Below are 11,567 nucleotides of genomic sequence, written 5' to 3' on the forward strand. Positions count from 1 at the left end.
CTCGTGATGGGCATTATGAGTACTTGGTTATGCCCTTCGGCCTTTGCAATGCTCCTGCGGTCTTTCAAGAATTCGTTAATGATATCTTCCGGGATCTGTTGGGGAGATATGTGGTCGTTTATTTGGATGACATTCTTATTTTTTCCAAAAACCTCCAAGAACATCGTCTTCAAGTTCAAGAAGTACTTTCTCGTCTACGAAAGAACAACCTGTTTGCCAAGTTGGAGAAATGTTCCTTCGAAGTATCATCCATTTCCTTCCTAGGATACATCATTTCCCAACAAGGCTTCAAGATGGATCCAGCCAAGGTTTCGGCAATTCAAGATTGGCCTCTCCCCACCAGTGTTAAGGCTGTGCAAAGATTCATCGGCTTTGCTAACTATTATAGACAGTTCATTAAAGGTTTTTCGTCAAAGATTGCTCCAATTCTGGCTCTTATTCGTAAAGGGGGTAAACCGCAGCATTGGCCTCCTCTAGCCTTGGAAGCCTTCAAGACTCTTAAAGAATCCTTTTCGTCTGCCCCAATCCTTAGGCACCCTGAACCTCTCCAACCTTTCTTCATCGAAGTGGATGCCTCGGATATCGGAGCAGGAGCAATATTATCCCAAAGATCCTCTTCTGACGGCAAACTGCATCCGTGTGCCTTCTTTTCCAAAAAGTTTTCCTCCTCCGAAAGGAATTATGACGTGGGGAACCGTGAGTTATTGGCGGTCAAACTTGCTCTAGACGAGTGGAGACACTTACTTGAAGGGTCATCGGTCCCTGTAACCATCTTCACCGACCACAAAAACCTAGAGTATATTCAGACCCTTAAGCGCCTCAATCCCCGACAAGCCAGATGGGCATTGTTCTTCTCACGTTTTAGCTTCATCTTAACTTTTCGTCCTGGTTCTAGAAACAAGAAAGCGGACGCTCTTTCCAGAAGTTTTATCCCTGAAGATCCCATCTCTGAAGAACCAGAATCCATTGTGCCTCCTACAAAGATCATCGCCGCCCTGTTCCCTTTCCTTGCCTCTCATCTTTTGTCCATTCAATCTTCTGCTCCTGTGGAAACTCCTGTGGGCGTAGCCTTTGTTCCTCCTGAGCTTCGTCACTCCATTTTGGTCCAGTCTCACAGTTCAAAGCAGGCCGGTCATCCTGGAATTAAAAAAACGACTGAACTTTTATCTCGTCTCGTCTGGTGGCCTTCTTTAAGAAAAGATGTTAAAGACTTTGTTTCTTCCTGCTCCACTTGTGCTGTATCCAAATCAGGACATTCTCCTCCCAAAGGCCTACTTTTACCTTTACCTGTTCCTTCCCGCCCTTGGACCCATTTGGCAATGGATTTCATCGTGGATCTTCCTGCTTCCTCTGGCTACACTGTCATCTGGGTGGTGATTGACAGGTTTAGTAAGATGGCACACTTTATTCCTCTTCGGAAACTTCCTTCTGCTCCAGAACTTTCGTTATTATTTATTAAACATATTTTTCGTCTCCATGGTTTTCCTGCTGAGATTGTCTCTGACCGGGGGTCCCAATTTGTTTCAAAGTTTTGGAGGTCCCTTTGTAAAGCCCTGAATATTTCTCTTCAATTTTCTTCTTCATATCATCCCCAGTCTAACGGAGCGGCAGAAAGAGTTAACCAGGCTCTTGAACAGTTCCTTCGGTGTCATGTATCCCTGTGTCAGGATGACTGGGCTGACCTTATTCCTTGGGCCGAATTTGCACATAATAATGCCTTACACTCTTCCTCTGAAAAATCTCCTTTTTTTTGTGTTTATGGTCTTAACCCCCTGGCCTTTCCTCAAGATCTACTGCTCACAAATGTTCCGCCAACGATCAAGCTGCCCACATGTCGGCCATCTGGGAGACTACTACTGTCAACCTGGAGAAGAGTTCTCTTGCACAAAAGAAGTTTGCTGACAAGAGAAGGGTTTCTTCCCCTCTGTATGTTCCCAGTGACAAGGTCTGGTTGTCTACTCGCAATATCCGCCTCAAAGTCCCTTGACCTAAACTTGGTCCCAAGTTTATTGGTCCCTTCCCTATCACTGAGATCATCAATCCTGTGGCTGTGCGCTTGCAACTTCCTCCTGAGATGCGGATCCCTAATGCCTTCCATGTTTCTTTACTTAAACCTGCAGTTTCGTCTTCTTCTTCTTCCTCCCCAGCTCCGGTCATTGTGGATGGACATCAAGAGTTCGAGGTAAAGAAGATTTTGGACTCTCGAATTTCTAGAGGCACCCTGCAGTACCTTATTGAATGGAAGGGATTCGGTCCTGAGGAGTGCTCTTGGGTAAGAAGCTCCGAAGTCCATGCTCCTCTCTTGGTCCAAAAATTTCACCGGAGTTTCCCTTCCAGCCCAGGTGGTCCTGAGGCCCCCCCTGAGGAGGGGGGTACTGTAAGGAAACCCGAAAATCCTCTCCAAGATGGCGGCCTCCTGGATCCTGCTGGTCGCAGCACTGTGACGTCAGCGTCTTTCCGTTCCCGGATTGGTCGCCGGCGTCGGAACGGACGCCGGCGTCAGAATGTGCGTCAACGTCAGGACGCTGGCGTCAGTGCGTCAGCGTCATGACGTCAGCGCGTCCAAAATTGGCGCCAAATCCAGGCCTATTTAAAGCAGCTCCAGGATTTCCTCAGTGCCCGATTATAGGTTTTCACTTGCTGACTCCTGGGTGTGTTTCGTCTTGATTATATTGTGTACCGACCTTGCCTGAACTCTCGTCTTTGAACCTCGTCTGCCTGAACTGATCCTACTGCCTGTTTACGACCATTCTTCTGCTTACTCCTTTTGTACTGCGAACTCGGACTTGTTACCTCCTCCTTGGTCCTTACTACCTCAGGGCCCTCGGGCCTGACAATAGAATACAGATAGGATCAAATGGGCCTGCCCAAGTGTTTGCAATCTAAAACCTTATTGTATTTGATACTAATTAGAATCTGTGCTGTAAAGCAAAATGGGCCTGCTCTTGTTTGGCACAAGAATAAGTTACATGTTTACAAGGAAATACATTCCTACATGCAAGAATAAGAAGTCTCAGTAACTTTCCCAGTATTATTTATTTCCCAAAAACATAACTATTTTAAGCAAATAACTTTCCATCTAGAGGGAAATATCTAAACACAAGTGAAAAATGAGAAAATATCTGGCCATGAATGCTGTGCTATTACTGAATGTTGTTCATTAATGAGGAAAAATGTATCCAAGCTACAGCATTGTGTATAGCTGTGCATCTGCCATTCCAGCAGTATGTTTGTGATAATGAGTGTTTGTGTTTCTTACATTATTTGTAGAAACTGTGTTCTAAATATGGCCTCCATTTCTCTTGGTCTTTTGTCAGCAACGTGGGTGTATTCTAGGTGGGCAGGATTCGATGGAAGAATTCAGGCCTTTTATGACATTGTTCAGCAGAATGGAGTCCACCAATGTGAACCCATCTGATAAATGGGTATTGAGTGCAGCACACTGTGCCACTGGCAGGTACACTTTCTTGTATAATCGTTTCCATTCCTCCCCCAAAAATGTCATTTAATTTGCACATTCAATTAGTTACTACCATCTAATAACTTCTGAATTCTATTTCATCACACAATTTTTCTCTTTTCAGCCCTATTTCAAAACGGCATGTGATGTAAAATAGTTGTACAGGTGCTCAGGGAGATCCCTCATCAATTGTATAATTCTACCAAAAAGTATCACGACCTTCTCCTGCTAGAGGTTAGTTAGTATTTTATTTTAAGTCTGATAAATCACTTGGATAAAACTGAACTTAAACTCATCAAAGAATCATTCTAGACATCTTACATAATATGTTTTTGGGCTCTGCACCAGTCCAAGGATCTAACAGTGAAGATACTGTATGTGCCTCACAATAGTTCCCCATTTCTGCTGTCAGTTATCTGAATTTAGGGACCTACTCACAATATACAGTATGCCTTCAAACTGCTGTAAGTAATATTGGACGTGATAAATAACCTTGGACAGCATATGAAATAATTTCCTAATATACAAAAAAATGTGATGGTTTATTCAATGTAAACCATGCATAGAAAGACACCCAAAAACACCCAAAAGATACAATAATACACAGTACACATTGTGAACACATTTCACATTCACAAAAGTATTTATTAGCATCTGATTTGTGATTGGCAGGCATTTCTGGAATTATTTGGCTTGTTAATTACTCAAATTTTAAAACAAACAACACAGACTTTTTGGATATTTTAATTTTTGCTGTGACCACTTAGTATTTGTCAATGATTGCCCTTACTTTATAAGTTGTAGGTATTACAATTGTCATGCTCATTAGGTATGCCATTTATGTGGGCATAGTACACTGTGGCTGCCAAAAAGCAAGTCTGACCATGGCCTCTGTACTAACAGGAAACTGCCGCTCTGAAGATTGTGTAGAAAACGTGAAAATATTTCCGTAATGCCAAAACACCAGGGACTTCTGGGAGGTGTAGTTTAACAAAATGTTATGAGTTGTCTGTTCCCTATGGCTGCTCTTGGTTATAGTTTACACTGTAAGATGGATATTCATCTTATGGACAACACATAATAACAGGTTCGTCTCAGATATCGAACTAGGTAAGTGCCTAATAGTCTAATACATGAAGCATAAGGTAGGTTATTAAAAGTGAGGAGACAGAAGGTATGAAAACCCAATGATAATGATGCTCATAATTTTGCAGAATTACAACTCCCAAGCATCTTCCATTAGCAAGTCCAAAGCAATTCTACAACTGAAACATTAAACTTTGCTTATTTCTGCAGTAATTAAGGAATTATTTAGTAGACTAGGAAAAATGTTGGTGGAAAAGAAGGCTGTGCATAATTCAGCTGTTAATTGCATTGTCAATGAAACTCCGGAAAAGGGCAACCCTTGAAAAGAAATCGGGAGACCTGCCATTCCCACAAGTGCGGATAATGAAGGAAGTTATGCCCTGGATCACGCCATTACACACAAGTGGGCCACCAGAGTCACCCTGCAAGAGAGAGCAATGATTAGTATGTCATAGTCCCTGTACAGATAGTTATAACTTTTTCATACAATTTTTCTCTGTTTGGATGCTTCTTTTTGTCCTCAAATAGACTGGGTGAAAAAAACCTAATTAAAATATCCAAACAAGATTCCATTTGTATTGTGTATGGTAGAGTTCCATATAGTGGGTGTTGTGTGATAGAAAGTATACAATCCAAATTATATAGTGCTACACTGGATATCTTAAGTTTTCCTGACTCTGAAGACTACAGGGAACAAGTAGGGATATGGAGAATCTCTAAACACTTGATTATTTATAAAAATAAAAGCAAAAGGGTTGACTTTGATAAGAATCCACTATATAAATGGAAGTGCAGGGAATGTAGAACTGGTACTATGTGGCATTGGTGTTGTTGATGGGTGAAATGTTTGTTATATGAAGACTAACAAACATCACATATATGAAAAAGGCCCATAATTTGCCCAAGTACAGTTACCTTAGCAACCAAAAATGTTTGCTTTTAAAGGGGTGGTTCACCTTTAAGTTAAGTATGTTATAGAATTCTAAGCAACTTTTCAACTGGTCTTCATTATTTATTTTTTATAGTTTTTTTTAATTAGTGGCCTTCTTTTAATCCATTCCAGCTTTCAAATGGGGGTCATTGACCCTACCTTAAATGCTCTGTAAAGCTACAATTTTATTGTCACTGGTACTTTTTATTATTCATCATTATTCACAGTTTCATATGAATGAAGCCTTTCCATAGAATATATTTTTTTCTTGAAGTATGTGCCATGGGATAATCTATTTTTATATTTATTTATCCTGCTCTGTACCCATTATAGAAAGAGGCTAAGTGATGTTTTGGTCATAGCTACTCACCAATGGGAAATAGCAAATTACTGGATTGGTTGCTCTTTTGCAGTGTTACTATATTAGAATAAAGAGTAAAGGATAAGGGTAGAGCAAAACAAAATTGTGCCTTGTTCTGTTGTAATAAAACTGGACACAGAGCTCTTCCTCTCTGCGTAGCCCAGTGCTAGCTTGCCATGCTTCTAGATGTACTGCTGACCAGGTATGTCTGGCACATTCATATACTACTAGTTACAGGAATGATACTACTTACTATTTAATGGAATTGTTTGCTATTAGGTCTCTAATGGAATCTGAACTAAAAAGGATAGATCATGGGGGTACAAGTCCCAATGAGATATGTTCTTCATTATGACTTTGGTCTACTCTGTGATTTACTAAGCTGTTGAAGGCAGATATACTTTCCTAAAACACATAAAATACAGTCCCTGCTTCTTTAGCATCTTCCATTCCTCTTCCCCTCCATTTGGAAATCTCAGACTTACAAAGCAGATGCCAGCCCGTTGCATGAAGACCCCTGTACAGATGTTATTGGGGCGGCACAGGTTTCTGCTGGTTACGGTGACATTAAGTTCCTGAAGGCGGTCGGGTATCCGTCCTTCTGTGGAAAGTTGGCCCCACCCAGCAGTCACACACTGAGTCCCTGCAGGGACATCTTCATTGGCATTGGGCAGAGACACCACCTGCACTTTGCCATTTAAAGACACAGGTCGATCAAGCTGGCAATGTAAGAACCAGAAAATAATTTCAGAAAGCAATTTCAGCAGATTTGCACAACATAGTACATACTGTATGTCTATCTTTCTATCAATACTAATATATATTTTGAATATTATCCTTGAAAAATTATGATACATCATTCATAAATATGTATATCCCCATTTCTATGGTGCATACAGTATTGTTCAAATATATGAACTGTTTACCTGCTTGTGGTAGGGGACCCTATGACTAATAAATAAGCTTTAAAAAAATTGGCATAAGGCCAGGAACATCTACCTTACCTTCTGGGGAACAGAATTAAATACTTGCTACATAAAATGACCTTTTCTCTTTGGCTTCAGCATATAATATATATTTCAAATTATGAAGCTCTCTTCCATTTTAAAAAGTTCAATATGTATATCTGCACAATGTGTATAATTCAAAATACTATTTCATATCAGTCATTACAATTTCTCTATAATGGACAAGTAACTTCAGAAAATGATTTACGCATATACATTTTCACATAATGATACTTAAAAGCATATTCATATTTAAATTGACCCTTAATTTTATATGGTACATTGCATAGTTTGCACATGTATATAAGGCACTTAACATGTATGTAAAGCACTTCTGCTTTAAGTGTCTGACCCAGTGAGCATGCACCCACCTATTAATCTGAAAGAGAAGCAAGTTGCAAAGTAAAGTCATAGAGGTGCAAGGGAGCCCTGGTTGATTAAATTCAGGCTTTTGATGTGTGTAGTTATGCTGGAATTCTGGAGCTAAAATGCAGCATGGTTAAAAAAAATTGGTAGATTGCAATGATTTTATTACACATTGTCTCTATTAGTAAATAAGACACCATATTTGTTTAGGGACCAGATAAAATTTGTTTGGAGACACAAAAGCTAATAGCACTCTGTGATAATATTCATGGAATCTTCCTCAATTTTTATACGTACAGAAAAGAAATAACTCTTACTTGCTCTTACTTTTAGTATGACAATGTCATTCTCCAAAGTCAGTGGATTGAAGCCATTTTCAAAGACCTGGTTCACCCTAAACCTTTGCTTGGTTTCTTCATTTTCACGAAGGGAGTGAGCCCCCAACACCACTGTCACCACACTGGGTGCACTAAAAAATGAGGAAAGTTTGGGAAACAGATAAAAGGGAAATTAAACATAGAAACAAAGACAAGGAAATTGATAAGGCAACAGGAAGGGCGCAGGTGATTACAAAATCATATAGTGGCATACAGTGTTATATTTAAATGAGTGGTTCACCTTTAAGTTAACTTTTAGCATGTTATAGAGTGCCCAATTCTAAGCAACGTTTAAATTGGTCTTCATTATTTGTTTTTTATTTTTTTATAGTTTTTTAATTATTTGCCTTCTACTTCTGACTCTTTCCAGCTTTCAAATGGGGGTCATTGACCCCATATAAAAAACCCAAATGCTCTGTATGGTAACATGTCGCTACTTTTTATTACTCGCCTTTCTACTCTATTCATATTCCATTATCTTATTCAAATCAGTGATGGTTGGTAGGGTAATTTGGACCCCAGCAACCAGATTGCTGAAATCGCAAACTGGAGAGCTGCTAAATAAAAAGCTAAACAAGAACCACAAATTATAAAAAATGAAAACCATTTTCTAATGTTCTCAGAATATCATTCTCTACATTATACTTTAAAGTTAACTTGAAGGTGAACACCCCATTTAAATGTAATATTTGTTAACACTACCCACCACATTTATTCTCCAGCATACAATATTCTTATACCAGGATATTAGTCACACCATGAAGCATTCAATCAGTCTCTAAATAGATCTTAATGAGATCAGTTACTCACGTATTCTCCATACAATGAGCAGCAGTCATGAGAAACTGTGGGGCAATAAGAGACCCCCCACAGAAATGCCGACCTCTCAGCTGTAATGAAGCTATGTAGGGATGAGAGTTTGGGGATGCCTCTCTGCCACCCACAATTTGAGTTTGCATGGAACCTGTGAGAGAGAGTATGTTACATTGTTATAAATATAGATTCACCCACTAATTTAAACACTTTCAGTGATTCACACACTCACCAGCATAAACACACAGCTTACCTCCATTTACTTGACTCGTCCACAAAAGTGCCAAAGTAACCAGCAGGAAATGTTCCATCTTTTGTTAATGTGTGTATGCTAGAGGCTCAGCACTTTTTATAGGTTGCGCTAGGTGACGAGATTGCAAAACTTTCTTCTAACAAGAAATGTCTAACTGAAAAAGAGGTTTGCAACTTACCACAACCGTAGTGTATTTTGGAAGAGGGGGAAGTTGAACAAGAAGTGTGAAGAATAAAGAGTGCGGGAAATGTACCAACTATGTTATATGTCCAGGTATGGTTCAGTTAAACAGTACAGACCACAAAATGAATGCAAGATTCAAGGCAAATAAGGGTGAAATAAATGACAACTTTTAAAGTGAAATTAAAATTGACCAGAAGAAGAACATTCAGTAAGCACTCCTTTCTATGGTCTGCCTGATTTTTGCACCTTGTGAAATTGGGAAAGTTATGGGACAGGTATCGAGACTCGACCATTTGTGACATGAAATTATCTTGCAGCAAATTTATAAACTTGCTTCCATTAAATAATGTCTTCACAGTACAGTTCTGCCAGGTAGAATTCGAGTAATTTAAAGACCCATAATTAAGCCTTGGCCCAAACTAGCAGTCTCTTCTATTGGAAGAGCATTAGCCACTACTTATACCTTTTTTCTTATGAGGGGATCTGAGTTGCATTCTCACTGATGGCAATTTACAAGCTTCTTGCATTATTAAAAATACATGTATTTCTGTTACTATTTTGTATATTGTGACGATACAACTTCTGCCCCCCCCCCGTCATGTCAAAGAAATCCCCATCCACCACTCAACCCCAATTTTCCCCTACTATTACCAGATCCTCGTTTAACCTATGTTCCTTCACCCCTCATGCCTATTTTTGTTAAAAAGCAAATCACAGGTGATGAGGGGATTCCACATATGAATCTTTCCAAATTGCCTGCTGCTTCAACAGGAACACGACCAGGAACTAACCATTTGGGGCACCTGTTCTAACCTACTAAAAAATGCCTCTATAGTATACCCAAGAAGAGGTAATAGTGTTGGGGGAACAATCAAAACTTTTAGTTCTTGGTCCTTATATCAGATGATAGGAAGGCAGTTTGTTAATACGTGGAAGGCAATGCAATATTGTTGATGATAAGGACGAACTGTGTTAATTTCTGTATTACTGGAGCCCGTACATTCAGAAGTAAAAAAAATGAGCAGACCAGTGGATAACTGCTGGTTTATCAGTGTTAGTACTACATTGTACATCTCATTGGAGTGTCTTCTAATGCCACAATCTTTTGCATTTTTCTCTCCTGCAATAATAAGTCCACTCAAAGTAGATCTCACCCATTTAAACACACTTCTTCTCCCCACACTAACAACTAACAAAAAAATATCACTGTTAAATTTAAGCAAAGTGCTGGTAAATGTCTTGCTCCATAGTAGAATACCCTGCTGCAGCAGAGCGCTTCTGGGTTCTGAACACATGTGATTAACAGTGGCATATGAAGCAAGAGGAAAAGCAGCACACTCTGGGGACTTATGAGCTGGGAATTCCTGAATAATGCAGTGGCAAATGTGTTTAGGAGTAGGTTAGATGTCTGGCAAACAAAAGCACTGGTGATTAGGATTGTTAAGTAGGGCTCCTTATACACTGTAGATTGTTTTAGTGATGGCACCCCCTTAAAAATATATTTTTGTGCTACCTTACCTTGGAGGCTGATACAGAATGCATACAAAACAGTTCATATTTCTGCTGGTAAATTCTGTCTATAAAACCTGTTGTTCTCTCTTTCTCAAAATCCTACTTATGTCCTCTGAAGTCCTTCTTTCAATCGTCGACTTGGACATAATAATAACAGTATGGCACGGGGAGTCAGGACCGGGCCAAGGTATTTTGGCACCCTAGGCAAGGGCTTCAATCAGTGCTCCCCCCCCACCTGGTCCTGCATTACCATTTCCCACCTTATCATTTTTCCCCCTGTACCTTTGCCAGCAGCCGTCATGTTGCCTCATGTACCTGTGCCAGCACCTATCATATTGCCTCCGTTTGTACCCATGCCAATGGCAGTCAATCCCTCCGATTGCCTACAAGCCCCCAATCAGTACCTGTGCCAGCATAAGTCAAAACATCCATCATATTGCTAATTTGTATCTGTGCCAGCAGGAGCCAAAAATCCATCATATTGTCCCAAACATCTGTGTACCTGTACCAGCAGCCACCATATTGCCCCATGTACCTGAGCCAGCAGCAGCCATCCCTCATATTGCCCCCAATCTGTACCTGTGCCAGCATCAGCCAAAAAACTCGCAACATTGCCTCCATATATGTACTTGTGCCAGCAGCAGCCAAAAATCCATCATATCATCTGTTTACCTGTGCAAGTAGCAACCAAGATATTTCCCACAAATATGTACCTGTGTCAGCAGCTGCCAAGGAGGTGGGGAGTGATTCTGCCTGCAGTACTAATGACGGGCAAGAGGGGGTTGGAACAGGTGGTTTATAAAATTGAAAAACTATTAAAGGTTTTCTTTAAAAAATAAAAAGAAAGAAAATTCCTCTTAAAAGAGCGCCCCCCCATGATTGCGCCCTAGGCGGGCGTTTACTCTGCCTACCCCTAGTTCTGGCCCTGTGGGGAGTAGTCTAGTGAAAGGTGGCATAAGCAAAACCAAAGTAATAGGTAATGGGTACAGTCCAGGAATTCTTAAGAGCACATTAACAGATCACTTGCACCTATACCCATGGCGTGTGCAATATGAACAGTGTAGCTTTTGTCTTATTAAAAATCTTGTGCAAGTATCCAGATCACAGTGCACACAGGCCCAAGAGAATCCTTAATACCTGCTTTTAGAGATGGCACTAAAGGGTGGCATGCATGGCTTCCCCTGGCATTCCTCCATTGTACATTCTAAATGAGAGCAT

At 40.3% G+C, this 11,567-nt stretch overlaps 1 protein-coding gene across 1 annotated transcript; it reads right to left on the reverse strand.

The window, feature by feature from the left end:
• Window positions 1-4,084: 4,084 nt before the first annotated feature.
• prtn3.S (proteinase 3 S homeolog) lies at window positions 4,085-8,760 on the reverse strand. The gene is made up of 5 exons (XM_018243617.2): window positions 8,655-8,760; window positions 8,399-8,552; window positions 7,539-7,680; window positions 6,324-6,557; window positions 4,085-4,968 (listed from the first exon to the last, which is right to left on the reverse strand). Exons 1-5 carry the CDS (start codon window positions 8,710-8,712, stop codon window positions 4,819-4,821), a joined length of 738 nt encoding a protein of 245 aa, XP_018099106.1. The 5' UTR covers window positions 8,713-8,760; the 3' UTR covers window positions 4,085-4,818.
• Window positions 8,761-11,567: the final 2,807 nt, after the last annotated feature.

Source organism: Xenopus laevis, chromosome 1S (genome assembly GCF_017654675.1).
Source record: "Xenopus laevis strain J_2021 chromosome 1S, Xenopus_laevis_v10.1, whole genome shotgun sequence".
NCBI lineage: Eukaryota > Metazoa > Chordata > Amphibia > Anura > Pipidae > Xenopus > Xenopus laevis.